Raw genomic sequence first — 20,978 nt, forward strand, 5'->3', positions numbered from 1 at the left:
GCCCACCGCAGCCTCGCGAGAGGGAGCTGCGCGCGCACCGGCGGGCGGGGCGGGAGGGGCGGTGGCCCTCGCGTCACGGGGGCGGGACGGGGGCCGGGACGGGCGGCGGCGGGCGCCAACATGGCGGCGGCAGGCGGTTGGTTGAGGAGCTGCGCTAAGGTGAAGCGGGGCGCCTGAGCGCGGGAGAAGGGTGGGCCCCCTCTCCTACCGGGGCGCCGGCGTCCCCCGGAGCTTCCGAGCCTGTGGGTGGGGTCGTGCCTGTTGCCAGGGTGACGCCGGGGCCGCCGGGCACCTGAGGGAGCGACGGGCCGGGGGTTCCGGGGGCGGGGGGATGCCGCCTTGTCTCTCAGCTCCTCTCATCTCAAACCGCCAGTTAAGGCTGCTGAGGAGCCGCCGAGCGCCGCGGTGGGGGCCGTGTGTGCGCCGCGCTGCCGGGGAGGCCCCCGCCTGTCCGTCACGCGGCTCTCCGGTCCCGCCTGTGGGAAGGGGGTGCCACGTACCGCCCGTGTTTGCCACGGGCTGCGGCCTGCCGGGGACGAAGGCGTCTCCGGGGGCGCCGCCGCAGCGGCCCCCGGGGAGCCGCTCACTGGGCTCGGAGCTGGCCGGGTGCGGGGTCTGCTCGGTTCAAGTGTAGCTCTGCAGGGAGTGAGGGTGGGTTTGTAAAGCCCTCTTCTCCTTCTGTCTTGAGTTTTTTGTATGGAGGGGTGGTATTAGGTAACTTCTTGCTAGGAAAAGTTCTTGAAAGTCTTGTGAAATGGCTTGTAGTTGGAGCAGCCCGTGGCTGATACGCCTATGAGAAGACAGCACAGTTCTAGCAGCAGAGGTGCTTTGATGTCTCCTTTACTTACCTGAACAGACAAAAGACTTATGGCATTGTAGGGGTAATGAAAAGACAAAGGAAACAAGCAGAAAACCTGGGTTTGTGCCACACACATGCTTCTACTGTGCAGAGTGAGAAGACATGCTGGCCTGGGACCTTCTCATGGCAGCTTCAATTGTTGTGACAATTGAAATGAAGAAAACCAACGCCATAAATGAGGGCAAGCAAGCTTCCTGCAATGGAGCTTCTCTGCTGAGAAATAAGAGCTGTCTGGAAGCCAGCTAGGACAGATACAGGAGTGGAAGTCATCAAGGAAAGCACAGTGAGCTTAGGAAAATATATTGCTTTGGCCTTTTTTTATTTATATCTTAATGCTGCTGCCAGGTCCACCAGCATTAAAATCTCATTTTAGATTGTAAAGCAAACAGAAGGAAACCAAAAGAACTGATCTTTAAAGAGTTGAAGTGGAGGTAAAAATTGAGATAAACAGAAAAATCAATGTTATCAGCAACCCAGAAACGAATTTTCAAATACATGTGTTTAGTAGGGCAAGCAGTCTGAATCTTGTAGCAGCGTAAATCATTACCTCACCTACAGAAAAAGAGGGGGAGAAAAAAGCAGGGAAGCAGTATCAAAGCATTTGAGTAACGTACATGCACTTTAAATAACTATCTGAAAGTTAGTAATACTATATGACTGCATGACTTCTAAGAATAAAAATTTAAACAATAACGTAGTGACTTGATTTTTTTTTTTTTTTATCTAAATGTTGAAATAAAAAAATCATTTCTACACTGTGCTATTACTCTGGCATACCTGTGGGTTGCTGCTCTGTGTGTGGGTGTTGCCAATGTAGGTCCTGTCCCTTGGGGTCATCCTACTGGTTTTAAGACTTTTCAAGGTAACCTTGTTATGAATATTCCTTTTGTCCTCTAGCGCCATCTCAATCAGGTATCAAACAAGCGTTTATCAAACCGTGTCTGCATACATACGCTAAGGGCTGCCTTTGTTTCTCCTGCCGCGGTAGGACACCTTTCTCTGCCACTCTGAAGTGAGTTGATTGCAGTGGAAGAGCCTCCAAGTGAAAGCTCTGGGCAGGGGGGAAAGCCTGGGGTGGTTTCCACTAGAGGGTACTGGAGGGAAATGAGCTAAGGGACAGTTACTGTGAGAGCTGACTTTCTCAAAACCTTTGGCATTGTTGCCAAGAGTGGGCCTGCTGTGATGGCTGTAACCTGTAACAAACACTGAGCCGTTTACTGTGTTTGAAAGCTTCTACTTGCTAGCCAGGCTATTGGCAGGTCACCTCAGCCAGTGCAGCCCTGTGCACTTGTGCTTGACCTTGCGGAGCTGCTTTTAATCAAGTTTGTCCAGCTTCCCATTTTCATGAAAGCATATGAGAAAAATCTGTGTATTTTTTGTGGTCTACAAAATCTGTACTTCCCGCTTTGGACGGGGCAGTCTCCTCTGCATGCATTTAGTGATGCGTTCCCCTGTGTGGTCAATAATTCTACATCCAAGTATCAGGTGCCATCAAATGAAAGTAGAGGTAATCCCAACAGTACTGGCTTATTGCCTACTGAGCATACCTACTTGCAGCTTTTCAAAAAGTTTTGTATTCTTAAAAAGGCACCGTGCATTCTTCCTGACAGCTCTTGGTCAGTACTGGTGAAATATTCTCAGTGATTCGTCTTTGGTTATGCCACCATGAAAGAAAAATGCTCTTTTCTTTGTACTTGGAAATAAAGTAGTGTAAGAAGCAGGAAGTATGTGTGATTTGTAATCCTATAACTGCTCAGGAAGCATACTGTGTTAAATATATATATGTGTGTGTGTGTGTATATACTTAGGTTTTTCCTTCTCAGACCTTGCTAAGAATATGGACTTACGCAGGTGGATGTTTAATAGTCTTACATGTCTGGGTGTTGAGTGACTCTGTCATAGCTGGATGTTCTGCGAATAATCCATTCCTGACTGACAGCTTCCAGAACATGGTTGCCTTGGATTTTATCTCTATTAAAGCAACTCTTTCTTTTTTTTTCTGTGAAGACCTACGGTGACTCCAGTAACTTAGTCTTCATTTGAAAGTGTTGCAGCTATTGCTGATCATCCAAACTTTGTATTCGTGAATCAGCCCCACTGGTCAGTATTTGTTTTACGTGACCGGGGTGTTGAATGTGAATGAACATTGAATGTTCACAGCAATATTTGTTTTCTGTATTACCACTTCTTTCTTTTTTTTTTTTGTCATGCATGACTGGTTGTGCTAAAGTCGGAGTTTCCTTACCGTAATAGACTTGTGCATCTTGTCTCTAAGACAAAAGGAGTCCGTAGATCTGTTTTACATCAGTTCTTTGGCCAGGGAGATGACAGGTGTTGAAAGCCAACATGAAAGAGAGTGAATTATTAGAAGGATCAAAGGAATTTTTACTTCCTGACCCCAAAGTTTCTGCCATTTTTTGAGGAATGCTGCTATCAGTGTGCATTGCAAAATTGTCCTGCATTCTGTGAGCTAAATAGCAGTCTGGTTATAGCACAGTCAGTCGGTCTGCTTGCTGTGGGGTTAAGAGTGCATACTGGCAAAAATGTATGTTGGCAGGCAAATGCTCATATATACATTATTTTTATGGCACTGCTGTGTCTCTGCTGGGGGTTTCTGTCAGCAGTTGTCTTGGTAAGACATTAATATCTCCACACTTTAGACTGACGTAGCAATAGTGACGGATATCTGTAGCAAAGATCTGATCTGTAGACATTAGCCACAAAATAAGTTGGGTTTTGGGAGCTATGAGAGCAAAGTGATTTTTCTGTCTTGCCTCTTTTGAGATCAGTCAGTCGAACTGTGCTTCTTTTTTTGAATACTGCTTTTCAGGAATACATTTTGCAGCAGTTTAGCTACTGTTAGTCTGTTACTTTTTGAGCCAGATCATACTCACGATGCTAACTTTTTTTAAAATCCTAAGAAGTTATTCTGTGGTTAGACAGTATATTAACTTTCAAACCAAATGTGTTCCTTTCTAAAGCCTGCTGTTACCTACTTGAGTAAGTCTTTGAACACTAAGTAGTTCATAGTTCTCCAAGGTACAAAACTAATTACCTGTCACAGTATCTATGTCCACCCACCTGACAATCACTATGCGTAGCTTGCTCCCAAAAGCCACTGTCTGTTCTGTTCATTTTTGTGACTTGTCAGATTTTGCCACATATGCTTAGCGCCATTCCCCCTAGAGTAAAACACTCTGTAATACCTCTTCTCTCTTGGTTGGGTAACCAGTGCTTCTTGATATCATTTGAGATTGTTGTATTTCGTGGACGAATGGGGAGAGGTTGAGCATAAATTACTCAATTTCAGTTCCTTCCTGTACTTTTTTAATAAATCAACCAAATAAGACATTAATTATTTGTTACACAGTACTATCAACATACTAACTATAGAATTTAAACTAACTGTATAGAAATTAACTACACAGAAACACTCAAAAGCCAGGGCTTTGTCTATGAAATGTGTGCTCACTCTGAAAATCATGAAGTGGTGGATAAGAACTCAGCTTGAATACAAAAATCCACAGTGCTGTTGAAGTTATGCCCTTTCACAGTAAAACACCAGTAATCCAGATGAAGTGCTATCAGATTGCTTTAGAAGTGAGAGTTGCTGGCCCCTAGATAACCAGGGAGAAAGCTAAGTCTATCATTAAAGTTGACAGGTCTTCTGTAAAAAACATTCGTATGTCTATTTCACATTTACTCTTATCATATTTGTTAGTGAAGATATTAATTCTATCAAAATACACACTTACTACTATGAATATTGCAGCAGACTTGCAAAATCATCTATAAAATTTCAGCAGGGTTTATTTGCTGTAAACACTAAAATTGACTAAAATTAATGTTTGTGAATACTTTATAGAATAACATTGTGTTCGCAAACTTCCAGAAAGAAAATTGTTTGGGGTTAAAAGAAGAGTAATTCAAGGACATTTTCTTTTAGGATACTGGGGGGGGGGGTAGTATCTTCTCAAAAACATTCAAACAAGACATTGAACATAAGTTATATTTCCTATTTTGTTACTGGATAAAATTGTGTATTGCTGTCTGTCTACAAATAGAAATTCTATTAACTGTTCTGATGTTCTGTATTTATTGTCAACAGCTGAAAAGAAATATGCCAGCATACTTGGCTTCTTGGAGGGCTTCTCCATGTGTCTTTAGATCCTCCAAATCAGAACTCATGCCAAATCTAGCCAGTGATGGAGTTGTCTGTGCTCCGCTTCAAACATTCACCGAAGAGGAGACAATGCTGAAAAATATGGGTACCTATTATCTGTGTGGTTAGAATTCAGAAATATCTAACTAGAAGGGAAATTTTAGCTTAAAAATTTATTTTCATTGTTTAATTATAGTTAAATGTTGAGATTGTTGGGGAGGGGTTACTTAATGTTAAAACTGCTTTAGTTCAGAAGAGAAGAATGTAATGTTCTTTTTCCACGTTACCATAGCACTGTTCCACATACCACAGTGCAGTTTACTCTGCATAAATAAGTATTAACTGTTTAAAACTGTTGCTGTCACAGAAGTGAAGTTGCCTGGCATTGACTCGTGCCCTTTCTAAAGTGTTTAGTTCAGCTACAGTTAACTGCTCCGTCTGGTTTTCAGAGATTTCAAGTATACCCAGAATGGTGACAGATGTGATGTGAGTGTCTGCAGTGCAGCCAGGCCTGCACGAAGAAGGCAGTGTTTCAGAAGGGATCCTCAGAGCAAAGGTGAAAGAGTGAGGACCTGCACATCTGGGAGAGAGCTTATAAAAGGCTCTGGTTAAACAGGAACAGTCTCACAGGATTTTGTGCGCTCAAAATAACATGCGTTAAAGCCTGAGACCATCTTCCTAAATTGCAGGTTTAATTTATAAAGAAGTACGATACAGCTAACCAAATAAGGGATGTATTTGAAATATTTCTATAATTTTTTTGGTCAACCAGTGTTACGTAAGTGTTTCTGAGATGCTTTCAAAGTTTCTTAATTTATAGGAATTATTTGTTTCAGTTTAGAGAATTGTAGCTGAGTTCAGAAAGCAATTATAATTGAGCCTTGCAGCACATTACCTCATTTCATTTGGGCAACTTTTTGTCCTTTTATTAACTTGTCTGGGAGAGTCAGGGGATACATGCATTACCTGTCAGAAGTACCATATTACTGTTATATTGGTCTTCAAGTAGGGTGTTAGAATATTTACACACTTTCTTTCCTCTCTTCATTACAGTGACAAAATTTGCTCAGGAACGAGTTGCACCTTTGGTACAAAAAATGGATGAGAATTCGAAAATGGAAGACTCTGTAATACAAGGATTGTTTGAACAAGGGGTCTGCACACTTTTACTTAATCTTTTATTCAGAAAGTGACATCATTTTATGAATTTCTAGCTGTGCACTTTTGGGATTTTTAGATTAAAAGATTGAGGGATATAATTCAAATGAACGAATGAATCATTACAAATTTTGGATTTATCATCAGCAGGGCAACTTTCTCTTTTTTTTTACTGCATTATCACTCTCCATCTTTTCCTGTAATATTCTTTCCATCTCTCCCACTCCCATACCACATTCTTTGTCTTATCTTTGAGTTCCTCATCTCCCCCCCGCCTTTTTTTTTTTTAATTGGATAAGCATAATTGCACAGAATGCTAGAATCGCCATGACTCTGATAAGTGTTGCTGGAAAAGGGTATCAGGAGTCCCCTGTGTCCTTACTGGGCAACCACAAGGACTTGTGTTGCAGATATCCTGTTGATCATTCCTGGATTCAATTTTAGCCTTTCCTGCTATCAAACCTAAAGCTTGTTTGTGTTTAGAATGTCATTTTATACAATGACAACTCTAAATATTAGACTTCCGTTGAGATTGCAATTGTTCTGGAAAATGTAATCAAATTAGGGTGATGATTGGCCTGTATACTGCACGTTAGTTATTTCTTGCATGAATTGACTCTCAACTTCTGTGAAGAACTGTTAGTTTGTTAAGGGTATTGAAGGAACACAGGTCTTTGGGGAAGGATCTGGAAATATTTAGATTCTGTGGTTTTTATTTTAATCTCTTAAGAATCAGCTTGGACTAACAAGTTGTCGACAAGAACGAACAGACTGATATATTTGCATCTTTTACGTTTCAGCTGATGGGTATTGAGCTTGGGGAAGAATATGGAGGAACTGGAGCTTCATTTTTTTCAATCATATTGGTGGTAGAAGAATTGGCCAAAGTTGATCCAGCTGTAGCTCTTCTGTGTGAACTCCAGAATACACTAACAAATAAGTTGTTTACCACATATGGAACAGAAGAGCAAAAGAGAACTTACTTGCCCAGAGTCGCTAAAGATACAGTGAGTCAAAGTCTCACTTTACTAAACTGTAATATAATTTTTAGTAGTTAAGTAATGTTAGTGATTTTTTCAGTAACCAAATGGATGACTGCAGCATTGGAAAATATGTGTGAACTTTGAAACACTGGTTAGAGCTGAGATCTGTGGTGATATAGGTACATCCTGTCATCAGTAGCTGAGAGGTAAAAGTGGAAAGGCGCTTATTAGTTTCATTAAAATTTAATTTACTGTGGAAAAGAACTTTAAAGCAGTTGACTTTGAGAGACATGTAATTACATAGTGTTTCTATTCTTAATCTCCATATCTGAAACTTAGTTACTTTGATGCAATAGTTTAAAATGTTTGAATTTAAGAGACTTGTGCTTGTTTATAACTATTTTGCAGAATTGTTATATGTTTGTATTGTAATTGTAATATTTGTTATATGTTATATGTAATATTTGTTATATGTTGTGCCTATATGTTCCGTAAAAAATAAAATTAATTTTTCCCTTCAATTGACAGATAGGCAGTTTCTGTCTTTCGGAGGCTGGATCTGGCAGCGATGCTTTTTCTTTGAAGACTCGGGCTGAAAAGAAGGGAGACTACTATATTATCAATGGCTCAAAGATGTGGATTAGCTTAGCAGAACACGCAGGAGTTTTCTTTGTGATGGCAAATACAGATCCGTCCTTAGTAAGTTGCTAAACAATAGTTGCATTTCAGTGACAGCCGATTATATATGAAACTGGATTTTATATTAATAATCTGATGTTAAAGGTTAATATTCTTTGAACCTTTTCCTAGCTGACAGTTAAAATATTTAAAAATATTACCTTTAAAAATATTTTCCAACAAAAATTGAGAACTTGGTGAGCAATTTAATAAATTCCTCCCACCAGGGAAAATAAAAATGTCAGAATCATAATTGCTTAGATGAAGAGCACAGCATGCATTGGTATTATTCTGAGTAATGGAAGAACAGATAGTCTAAGTCTTTCCAACCCTTTTGACTTAACTGACAAGTTGCTGTTGTTAGAAGGCAAAATAGAGCTTAGGCTACATGCACTGAAAACTAACAAGAATACAACAGCAAAGCTTGTTCAGGTAAAAAAAAATACTTAGCTGAATATGCATGTTTCAAGTTTTGTCACCAATTTGGATATAGGTAGTAGATTCAGAAAAGTCAACTGCAGGCTTTAAAATGTACTATACCAGTATGGTAGAGAGATAATCAAATACAAAACTTAATTGTTTAAAACTTTTATTTATTTTTTAAATTTCTTCCAGTATCTCTTTCTTAAAAATTTAACTTGAACATATTTATTTTTTAAATTAAAATTTCAGGTTTTGACTAAATAAGAAGAGGGATTTTTCTTTCATTGTATCGAACAGTTGAGTATCGTGTCACTTTCTGAGTTTTTATTGATTTCTTCACAAGCTGGTGGGCGATTTGAGTACTGCATACAATGAAAATGTATTTGATAAGCCAGTTTCTATATTTGTTAACTGCTGTGCATTGTCTTATAATCTGGAGTTGTTTCTGTATTAGTGTAACATTTTAAAAATATATAATGCATTGTCTTCTTAGAGTTAGAAATTTGCTTTTAAATATTCAAGAAGGAGATTAAAAGTCAGTGCTGCTCAAAGATTAAATAACAGTTGACATCAGTATAAATGAGAGAACAGACCAATGTAGAATTGTGTACTGAAATGTACACTCTGCACTAGCAGCTCCCATTTGGTGAGATGGGCTGTCATTGAGGTGAGATTGAAACAGCAGCCTTCTCTTTAATAAGAGGCAAACCCTTCCAGAAGAACCACGGGACTTTTCCTGCCTCTCGGTGTCACCCTCTTAGTGAGAGGAGGTGCTGTGGATGTTAGGGACAGGAAGAGCTGGAAACGTGGCCAGGAACACCTCACATTTCTGTCTCATAGACCTTGTAGTATGTTGCGTAAGAGAGACTGCTGTGGTTCTGGCTGGGGGAAATGCTGAGGGAGCGAGAATGAGTGGTGGAGAGGAGAGAGAATTGGGAGTAAGAATTACACAGAGGGAAAAAGAGAAAGCGACAGCTATCAGGAATCACCATTCTCTACTTCAAGAATCTAGTTTAAGGCTTTAAAGATGTGAAGATTGTAAGCCTGTATGTAGGAGATGCCAGAATTTAGATTGGCTATACAATCTGTGTGTTGTCACATGCATTATTTAGTGTCCTGTCCAAATCGTTATGTGAATACCAAATCAGCTCTTTGAGATTTTTGATAACAACCATCATAATGATTTCAGACTACTTTATTAATTATATTCCCACTACCTCTCTGAAGTGAAGAGACAGTGATATCAATGTTCTGCAAACTGGAATCACAAGGAGAATGTGTGCACCAATTCTGGGTGTTAGCTTAGGTCTGTTATTACACTGAGCGAGCGGCTGTGTGGTACTCGGTTGCCGACTGAGGTTAAACCATGAGAAACGCTTACCGTTATACTGCACTTTGAATATTCAAGCACAGTTCCCAGTGACTCCAGTCTCATCAGTCAGTGCTCTTACTTGGACAACCTTAAAAGGAAGAGTATACACGCAGCCTTCCATGAGAAGAGTAGCTGAAGTAATTGGGCTTAAGTAAAATCTTGCATCCTATAGAATCATCTGACATGGGTTTAGAGCCGTTATTCATTTGACCACTTTAGTCTAAAGATACCCTATGTCTTCTTGCATTCCACTGTTTGACTGTGACATATGTTCCAACAGCAAGCAGTAACTTCACTGCACAGCAATAACTGGCTTTCCCAGTGATTTCCAGTACAGACAGGCACTACAGTCCTGTCTGTTTCATTTACATAATATCAGTCCCCTGCCTTATCAAAAGAACTTTTAAGGTTGTTCTGATGATGTTTTCCACATGGAGTATTTTAATAGGAAGGTATCTCTGGCCTTTGTTAAACCATAATTAGCAGACTTAGAGGGAACAGATGACTGTGCAGGTATTTTATTTCGTAATACAGTATTAAGCAGGTGTAAAATTTCGGTACTGGAATGAGATATTTAGACCACCATTTGTTGATTTTAGTATAAAAAACAGTTCTTGATTAATTTTTAATTCATCCTAGGGGTACAGGGGAATTACATGCTTCATAGTAGATCGCAACACAGAGGGACTACATGTAGGGAAGAAGGAGGACAAGCTTGGAATCAGAGCGTCTTCTACCTGCCCAGTAACATTTGAAAACGTTAAGGTAGTGTAAGTTGTTTAGCTATTGAAGCATAATTTGTGTATAATTGGAGCTTGACCACGTATAAGGAAAGAATGTTAACTAAATTCCCAATATTTTTTTTTCCTTAGACATGCTGATTGTTTGGCATATTTTAACTTTTTCCTCCCTGTTCTTTCACAGAAGTCTTGAGGGGGGTTGGGTTTCTTAAATTTTGGTACAGTTTTTCTCAATCATCAGTTTATAATCACATGTATCAGGAAATGTTCTAATCGGATATTCTAGGAATCAAATGTCTGGTTTATGTTTTATGCCGTCACTTACGAAGAACATTAAATAAAACATGTACAGTGATTCACCTGTGAATTGTACTAGCAGTTGCAAAGCAGAATAGAAGAGGAATAATTGAGTGGTTTTATTCTTTAGGTTCCTGAGACCAATATCCTGGGACAGGTTGGAAAAGGCTATAAGTATGCAATTGGAATGCTAAATACCGGCAGAATAGGTATCGCTGCACAGGTGGGTAATTTTGTTTAATACTGAATACAACCAGTATATAACTTTGAATTTGGATTGACATTTACAAAATATTTAAAGCTAATAAGAATAAACTATTTAGAAAATACTTTATTAAAAACTAAATTGCCACTAGATGTCACTATTCTTGTATCTAAGTTACGGTAAAATACTGAAACAACTGTAAATGGTAAAATTCTCCTTTGGTGACATAAGCAATAGATTTAGAAAACATTACATGGCAATTAGTTTGTCTTTGGTGGTTAACTTGTTGCTGCTGAAATATGTCAACATTTTTATCTTCCATTATGCAAATTTATTTTGCAAAGAAAATTAGCTTTGCAAAATATAACACACTGAAATGTATGATATTAATGCTTCCAACTGTGATTGTATGGGATTGCCAAATGTGACCTTATGCTAACTGATGTTTTCCCAACAACTTATTTTTAAAAGTCAGCTTATTTTTAAAATAAATATGACTTTTTCTAGCAGAAGGGTCCTAGTTCATTGTTGTGTTTGAAAATTGCACCTTATGGCATCTTAGGGGAAAATATTTGCTGACCTTGGAGTTATTTCAAAATGTTGTATTTTTTTGTAAATTCAGTTTGGATCTCAGATTCCTGCTGATTTCAGTGGAAATCAGGTTCAGCCCTATAATAAAATGACTTGTGACAAGTTTTTATATTTTTAGTTTACTTTTGAAAGTAATCTTTTCTTGGTTTCTACTTTGTTGTGCATGTAGTTGTGCTGTGTAATATGTCTGTACTACCAATCTCTGTTACCTCTTGCCCTAGTTTGCAAACAGACCAGAAGTAATAGTCCTTACGAAATTTAGACTTTCCACATGGCAGTATACTATGCTGCTAAATGGGTTGGCTTTTCCATCATTCCTAAAGATTGTCTGTGATTAAACTTTGTCTGATATGGCATTTAAAAACTAGGGCTGTGGGTCCTGTTGTTCCCGGAGATATAAATAATGTAGAGACTCTGACAGTAAAATACATGGTCTGGATTTTACTCTTAATTACTCCAAGTTACGCTTATAACCTAATTAAAAGTTAAGGTCAGGTACTTGTTATATCTTAGTTACTACTTTCTTGGCACCTTCAAATGAAGAGAAATGTACTTGAATGTATAAGAACAGCAGTTCTAAAGCCCTGTAGTATTGAATTTAGTTTTGCAGTAGTAATAGTTTTAAAATATAATGAACACCTTATAAAATGTAATTGTGGCTATGAAAACAGTTTCAGATAGTTTTAGTGCAAGGTAGCTGCATATATTGTTACAGTTGCTGAAGTTGATATACTTGGTTCATCTGTAAGAGTTTACATAAGAAGGCAACAAATCTGATTAGCAGCAGACTATTATTTTCTTATATTCTTTTCCCACATACTCATTTTCCTGTGTATTGTGGGTTTTTTTTCTAGAATCTTAAACAATTAAGGAGTAGATGTCTGAACCCAGTCAGAGTCATGTTTTTATATTCTTGGGACCCTTGGCTTTCAGCTTAATACATGGGTCTATCCAAAAATACCCATACAATATTGTACATCATTAAAAGTAGTTTGACTAAGCTGCTTGATGTGACAGCTGACTGCCACATTATAGAATCCCGTCTTGACTTAGAAAAGTTTTCTGAGATTCCAATTTTACCATATACTGTTACCATACTTTTTGGTAGTTCTTCATGCCACTCATTTCCCTTTTTTTATTTTTTCTTGTTTGATGCTTCCCCTAATCTAATTTCCTATCTTTGTTTTTCCTAGGAAAGAAACTAGGTAGAATGAATGCATTCAGATGGATGGTAGTTATATAATGAAACCAACTGATCTTATTTACTAATAGCTATATATTCCAAGATATATGAAAGGCAGGGTCCTTTCTTTACTATCTTGTTTGGAATGGAATACACTTCTCAAAATTTGGTAGTTAAAAAACCGTGAAACTAGTTTACTTTCCATATTTCTTAATGTTTCTTTAGGCTAACAAATCAGACACTAGGGTAGATGCAAATTACTTCTTTATAAATGTTCATGTGTCGTTTTCCCAGACATTATCCTCCAAGATAACAATTGTGTTTTGCTGTCTTTGCTGCTGAGTGAAGAGAGTGTATGAAAAGACAATGGGTCTTCTAAAATTGTTCTTTTGAGTTAGTTTTTTTCTAGAAAATGCTGGAACAAATGTTATGTCTCCTTCTACTATACTAATTTTCTAACTTCTGAAATAAATTGCTAATACGGATAGTCTGGTGTCTTCTATAAAATGAGAAATTATTTTCATTATGAAAATAGCTTTGAATAATCATTGAAATTATTTTTCCTTTAATAGTGTAATGTAGATCTATAGATCTTTAGTTTACAGTAATTTTCCCATGTAATTAAGAATGTTGCCAGAAACACTTAATATTTGTGCAACCACATTTGACCCATAACTTTTGTTCAAAAATTAGTGATAGTGTTTTCACAAATATTTTGCCTGTAGTAAGAAAGTTTCTTTCAAGAATAGAATAGTATGGAATAGGCTTATTCCTCAAAGTTTGGGGTTTTTTTTGCTCTAACTCATCTCAATATGTCTTATTTCTTACAGATGTTAGGACTGGCACAGGGGTGTTTTGACCACACGATTCCCTATACAAAGGAGAGAGTCCAGTTTGGGAAAAGCGTATTCGATTTCCAGGTACTTGTTAATGAACACATGGGAAGTTTCCTCCAAGAGAGTAGTAGTTACCACAGTAGATGAAGTCAGTAAAATGAGTAATCTGATTTGCATAATTTGTGCTCCACCTTGTGTCATGTCTCTACTTCTCAATATTTGAGAAGAATTTTTCAAAAGAATTTCAGATAAGCGTTCATCGGCCATGTAAAATATATAAATTCAGTGCTATGTGCCTTTACAAGTACTGTATAAATCATTTAAAATTTCAAAACATTATTAACATAACTCCTTTTCCTTGATACTGTATTCACTGCCTTTGAAAATAATACACATGGAACTCCTTTCTCTTCTGCTTTTAATATCACAGTATGTTGAATGTGTTCCAGTTTTTATACCCTTTCATGAGGTGTAGGGGAAGGCCTTTTTCTGGAGACACTAGAAATTATAAAAAGATGAGGAAAGCTGATTGAATTATTAGATTTCCTGTGTTATACAAAGACATTTAGTTTTCGTGATAATATCTGTATCTTAAAACGAAAAAGACTCTTTGTTGCAAAAATTATATATAGTTTAATAAAGAAGATATATAATTGTAATTACTGTAGTAATTTTCTTGTTAAAAGAAAACTACATCTCAGATGAAGGGAAGGAACATTAGTACTACTCATAATTTATACAAATTTTAGGAAGCACCCACAGATATCTAGGAAATTATTGGAACTGCATCTTTTGAATGGGAAATGGAATTTATAATTGCCGAATCGTTTTGTTATTTTGACCTGCATATATATTTTTGCAAATTTTAGGGAGCAGTGTTAATGTTATAATAAGATGAAAGATTCCATTGTGTTTTAGGAGCAAGTTAGACAACTAAATGTTCATTTTCAATCATCATGTTTGGGTCTCCTTAAATAAACCTATTCTTCTGTAATACCTACCATTTAGAGGTGAGCTCCATCACCTTCTTCCTTCCCTTTGAATCCATTCTTCAGACACATTTTCTAGACTTTTATGCTGCTCCTAACTCTTGTCTCATGGTTATGGGACATGAGAAGAAGTGGTTGTCACCTTGGTATTTCTCCACTTTATTTAATAGGTACTTTTTTCAAGTTTTTCTCAGTTAAGCTCACAGCTTTGACCTACCCATGTCTCTGTAGTGCTGAGGAGAACGTTAAGATTTGGCTGAAATTTTCCTTGATATTCATGGGTGCAAATAGGTTCATGTTGAACCCTCCTGTCCAGCCAGTCAGGCAAGAAGTTCCCTAGTACTCCTGAATCCAAGAAGAGGGAAGGAGGAAATGGGAGTGCAGTTCCTAAAAAGACTTTGGTGGCCCAGAGGTTTTCCAACATCCATGTCATAGATGCAGAGATGTGCAGACTTACTAGTCCATCTAGATTTTGTATTTTTATTTTAGAGTGTAGGTATGTTCCTTGGTGAAAAGAACGGTTTTTGCTAGAAATTGCAGTTGAGTACTAGATACTGGTTCTGTCTGACTTGTGGCGTGCTTATTGCAGGGGATGCAACATCAGATAGCTCAGGTAGCCACACAGCTGGAGGCAGCGAGGTTGCTGACCTACAACGCAGCCCGTCTTGCGGAAACAGGAAGGCCATTCATAAAGGAGGCCAGCATGGCCAAATACTATGCTGCTGAGGTAACTTGCAGTTTCTTTATTCAGTGGATTTATTTCACTGCTGTTTAAACGTTTCTTCTGTTACTGAATGTATAACTTTTAATTCACGTTTTGCTGTGAGATCTGTGGATGTACTTTTACCTTGTTTCTCATTCTCAGTCCATGTACGGAATGTAAAGTAGGCCACCAAAGAATGAACTGCTCACGCCCCTAAATAAAATTTTGAAAAACAAGCAACAGCGTTAAAAGAGAAAGTAAATTAGTATTTTCACTCATCTAGAGAGATTTCATTCTCTCAGAATTCTCTTTTTGTGGCTGGAGAATATGGCATGGTGAGACTTCATTTGTGAACACTTCAACTCTGCTGGTCACAACTGTGAGTCTTAACATGATTCAAAACTGGATTGCTTCTGCCTCTTTGTAATTGCTGTCGTGTATACCGCTGCTAGTCTTTTTCATAGTGCAGCACGTGAACTATTGCAGTAATGGATAGTGAATTATTGATGTCCTCTGATTTAGAAAAATGTCATTTTTATTCTAAAATAACTTGCATAAATAAGATGAATACAAAAATATCAGTCCTTCCTCTTCCCGCTTGTTCTAGTTACTGCTTTAATTACTGTTTTGTTTTTGCTTTAAATAGCTACAAAGAATAAAATTTACTACCACCTGCATGAAGTTGAATCCTGAAATTGTAACTCTGAAGCTATTTTCATAGGTTGCAACACTGACAACTAGTAAATGTATTGAATGGATGGGTGGCGTTGGATTCACAAAAAATTATCCGATAGAAAAGTACTATCGTGACTGCAAGATAGGTGAGTGATAGTTTCTTAACAAGTATTTCTTGTAGCATTAGTAGTATTGAAGTTTGAGGATGAATGACTGGCTATTTTTTTTAAGATGTTTTTTCCCTGAGACTGTAATCAACACTGATTCAATGGCTCAGATATGGGAAGGTAAAACTTTAGTTATAAATATCCGTGTATGTAAGGCTAGTTAAAATGTTTAATTAGATACCAGTAAAATACAAACACGCACGTTGTGTCCCATTCTATTAAGAAAATTCCAGTTCAAAAAAATTGAAAATACTTTCTTTGGCTTTAAGGTCTGAATCTCTGTGGAGTTTTATTTTCAAGACTTCCTTGTTTACCATTACAATCCTTGGACCTAACAGTTTGACATTTCTAACAATATTACCCTTTGACTTTTATTGCTGATAGCATTTGTAAATATTTAAATTTTGTTGGTTATTTATGAATTGCTTTTCAGGAAAATGTCTTGTCATTATGTTGTACCTGCAGAAAAGTATTTTAATTGTTGCAGATAATAAAATATGAACATTTATGTAAATAATAATTCTCTAACTTGATCAGTAAAGCTTCACTTCATAATTGTAAATGTTCTAACTGGACTGTTAGAACAAGATCTTCGTCTCTCTTCATATACTCACTGTAGGTTTATAGTCTTCTAATTTATTTTCTTCTGATTTCAGGTACAATATATGAAGGAACTTCAAATATCCAGTTGAGCACCATTGCAAAAAGCTTAGCACAGGAGTACTGAAACCATAAGGACTTCTTGACTGTTAACAGAAATTATTTTGCTAAACGTTCATTGTGAATTACACATTTATTTGTAATGATAAAAACCATAAAGAAGAATACATCATCACAGACAAAATCATAAGGAAAACCATGAATTCCCCATTTCAGGACAGTGAGTGTGTAATTCATGCAAAATTGTGAATTCCACATTCAAATCGAAATCATGGGTTAAAAGTATTTCTTTCTGCCTGAGACCCTTCTAAGCTGACACATTGGCTGAAAGTATTTTATTGCTTTAGGTTATACAAACAGTGTATCTCCACTTTGAGATTTCGAAGTGAAAAGAAGCCAAATCTTTGGCTTGCCTGGTGTGAAAGGTTCTGTTAAGCCACCTGGGAGAAAGGACTCTACACGTGCTGCAGAACTGTTGCATGGCGTGAAGCTGCTGTTTGTTCGTGATGCCCTTTATTAGCATGGGGTACAGGTGAGGTATGTGGAAAGAGTGATGGTTTCCTCTCTCCCAGGTGGAGCGATGTCTGTGGAGCTGCTGTAACTGGAGTAATTTTTATAGCAGCCCTTAGTGTGTTCTTAAGTATATCTTGGTAATTAAGCTCTTCCAGCCCCAATTTGTAGTACTGAAAGGTGGATAATATCTGCCTCCCTTTCCAGCCTTCTCAGCTGTTAAGGGTTTTAATCTAAGAGGCTATTTATAGTTCTCCTTTCATAAAAGGTTGAGTTGAAATCTTTGTGAAATGGCGTTAAAAAAGCTCTAGTAGTTGCGCAAAAGACAGAGATATAAGCTAGGTGATAGGAATGCTGTGATACTACCTCACAGTGGCCTTTCCACGTTCAATGCATTTTACAAACTTTAATCCTCAGAGCCTTCCTGGGAGTTAGGGAGGGACTGTTAATTTGCAGCCTAGAAAACTCACTCATGGAAGTTAGTGGTTCTCTAGCAAAGTTTTTCTCCTTTTGAAAGAGAGAGAAGGGGGGGGGGTGAGAAGTACTTGCTTTTTTATCCCTCTCTGTTTACTTTAAAATTAGACATTTTATTTATGGCAGAAACCTCTTCAGTGCTGGAGAACTAATTAACTAAGAATCAAAGAGACGGAAAGCTTAATATATGAAAAATCATTATAATTGCTGTAATTGACAATTTGTTTTGAGTGGTTTTGGGAGGGAAGCATTGGTTTTCTGGTTTTGGCTGACTTAGAAGAATCTCATTTTTAAAGCTCGCTAGTCACTGATTCACTTTGAGTGGAGCTTAGAATGTTACAGGCTGAGACTCCCAAAGGATTTTCTAGCAAAACTAGGGTAAATGACACTTAACAAGTAAGAATTTGTAAAAAAAGCAGGCTGCAGTGCCTTATACAAAGAAACAAGCAAGGAGGAAAAGCTCTATTAAAAAGTTTTCTGACTTTCTGTCAGCTTCAAAGGGAAGTAACTACTTTAGTGAATTACTCCCCCTACATACACGCTTTGCCTGTTGATAGGCGAAGAATTAATGTGGTAATGATCCTTATGCCAATAAAAAAAGCCCCTCCCATATCAGTTTGATCAACAGCTTTGAGATTTTCAAAAATACAAGAGCAGGAGGGTAGACTAGATGATTTCTGAAGTTTTCTTCTAGCATTATTATTATTATTATCATCATCATTATCATTATTAATGCATTTCAGGTTGTTTGCAGGCTTTCTTTCAGCTCAATTGAAACGGCTGGGGAGATGTTAGACTAGAATTAAGACTACAGACACCGCAACAGTTAACTACAGTTATTCTGCTCAACACAGTCTGTCTGCGAGTCTAAAATTATCATAACCATACTACAAAATGCTTGAGTCAGCGTTGATTACTGTGATGAGTTGCGCTAATGTGAGGCAGTCCTTAGCTGCTGTGGTTTAGCCTGCTTTGCTAACATGAGTGTCAGCAGAGATCAGGTTTTGATTCATACTGTTTAATAGGTCCCCTAGTTTGAGATACTATCTTAGCTTGGCTTCTGCAGTTTTGCATGAGGCTAGGAAGCGAGTGGCAATACTTAACTGACTTAATATAGTGCTAAAAGCAAACCCTTCATGAAGGAAGGTGCAGAGCTCTTCGAAGGACAGACTGTTAAAGGCTGGATATCCAGGATTATGTAAAAGGACTATCTCTTTTTGTAGAACTGCATCAGGTATCCATTTGAAAAAATAATGAGGAAAAAAATCAAAATCATGTGATTTCCTACAGTCTGAACTCAGATGCCATAGTCCAGGAAACAACCTGAACAACCTCATCAGCTACTCAACAGTTCTTCTCAGAAAAGCAAGGCCAAGTCTTTAACTAATGTTACAGCTGTAAATATTTCACGTGTCTCAGTTCTATATGCTGTATTCTGTACACAGTAACTTTTGAAAGAAATGTATGTATTGTATTTGACTTTTGACTACGAAATTCTGTGGAGGGATATGCATACAAATTAATTATAACCACTGAGTTTCTTTTATCATTGTTTTAAAAGGGCACGTACCACTGTGGAGAGCATTGGCTATTCTGTCGCCGACTCCGGCAAGAATTAACTTGTTTCATCCCCTTAAGTCTGATTCCATTGCTGCACTAACACAGACGTTGGTTTAGTAATAAGATGGGCTGTGCTGTTGTCCAGGAGCTGTTAAGAGCTGCCTGTGCTCCCCACCCCCTGTTCAGTTTGGGACAGGCATTTATGGATTGTCATAAATTGCATTTCTGCATTTGGCATTGTGAGCACAGGGCTGTTGACGGTGGCTGGCTGCACCAGTAGGTGTAGGGCTGCAGAGCTGGCGTCGTGAACACTATGAGGCTTTCTGTGCTAATGACAGGATTCAAAGTTGCTTTATACACCATATGCATTTATATTAGTGAGTTTTCCCTTTATATGCCCTTAGTGAGCCCAGTCAATCTAGTCTATTGCCCTGGAACAGCATTTTCAGTATCAAATGGGCTCCCACAGTTAGCAGAAAAGACCTGTACTGAGAATGTAATAAAAGTGCCTGAATTTTATATTTGACGATACAGTGCTAATCCTGTACATCAGGTGATGGTTGTCTAATAATCTGTCATTTTAAATTGTGTCCCAGATCTTGCAATTTTTGTACTGGGAGAGAATGAATGTATCTTTTATCAGGTTTCTTTAGTATTATTGTGGTTTGTGATAAAGGTCTGAGGCAGGTTTCCACAGAAAGGTTTAATTGCTACATGGGAAATACTCAAATACAACATTTTATATAATGTTTTCTGTGTTGTTGTTTTTTCTTTCATATTTTCTTTTCCCCATATAAAGATTGTGTTAGAAAAGGCTTATGTGAAATATAAAGTAATTGTTCACTGGGAGCCTTTCACTATGTAAAGAATTTTCTAATTAACATGTTATTGCATTTCCATTTAGAAATCTTTTGGTGAGAGACACATTTCAAGTTCTACCTACCAAGCTAAGCTCGATTTGAAACACAGGCTGGTTCGAAAGCAGCTGTCTGACTTTCCTGAGCTTGCTTATTGAATACATGAAAGCTGAAGAAACGTTTTTTCTCAACCCCAGAATGTATTCAGTGTACCACTGTGATAGATCTTCTCCTAAGAGAATTACATGAAAGTGGTTAACAGCTACCAGAAATACTTCATAAATATTTACCCGTTCTGTTATCACGGTGCAAACTGTTGGTGGAGGCACAAATCAAGTGAGCTGACGAGCAGATGAACATGTATTGTATGATTCCCAAAGAATTTTCACGTGATTTGTCATTTTATGTTGTATTGAAATACAGTCATTGCAGAGCGTTTTGCTAAGAGTTGTCTTCTCCTCTGAAGTGTAACTCTTTGGTCTAGGTCCAGGTGAGAGAGCATGGCTGGAAGTCTTACTCTTCTGGATTTGACTGTCCAGAGTTACATAGCGTGGTTGATTGTACACACAGATGAGAGGATACCAGAGGTCTTTCTGAGCCCACACCAGAGACGGTCAAACATCAATGCATAGTGAATCCAGAGTTCCACGCTAACAAATAGGAATTACAGTAATTATTTCGGTTAAATATGCCAGTTGTAAGATCAGTCGCCATAATTAACAAAGTCCAGCTTAGCAGCATTGAGGGAATTTCTCATTATCTGATACTAGAGACATTATTAAGCTGCTTTGAAATCTTGGCGTTTATTATCCTCTAAAAATATTCTGTTCATGTGCAATAACTGTCTAATACATTAGGTGACTAGAACTAACCACTGTGATTCCTAATAGCTTGTT

At 37.9% G+C, this 20,978-nt stretch overlaps 1 protein-coding gene across 1 annotated transcript; it reads left to right on the forward strand.

Moving 5' to 3' along the window:
• The first annotated feature begins 101 nt into the window (after positions 1–101).
• ACADSB (acyl-CoA dehydrogenase short/branched chain) lies at positions 102–19,976 on the forward strand. Its single transcript, XM_076339190.1, has 11 exons — positions 102–159; positions 4,968–5,127; positions 6,075–6,175; positions 6,980–7,186; positions 7,691–7,861; positions 10,275–10,400; positions 10,803–10,895; positions 13,482–13,571; positions 15,066–15,203; positions 15,901–16,000; positions 16,678–19,976. The coding sequence occupies exons 1-11, from the start codon at positions 121–123 to the stop codon at positions 16,746–16,748; spliced, it is 1,296 nt and encodes a 431-aa protein (XP_076195305.1). The 5' UTR covers positions 102–120; the 3' UTR covers positions 16,749–19,976.
• Positions 19,977–20,978: the final 1,002 nt, after the last annotated feature.

The sequence above is a fragment of the Aptenodytes patagonicus genome, chromosome 5, assembly GCF_965638725.1.
Source record: "Aptenodytes patagonicus chromosome 5, bAptPat1.pri.cur, whole genome shotgun sequence".
In the NCBI taxonomy this organism is placed as follows: domain Eukaryota; kingdom Metazoa; phylum Chordata; class Aves; order Sphenisciformes; family Spheniscidae; genus Aptenodytes; species Aptenodytes patagonicus.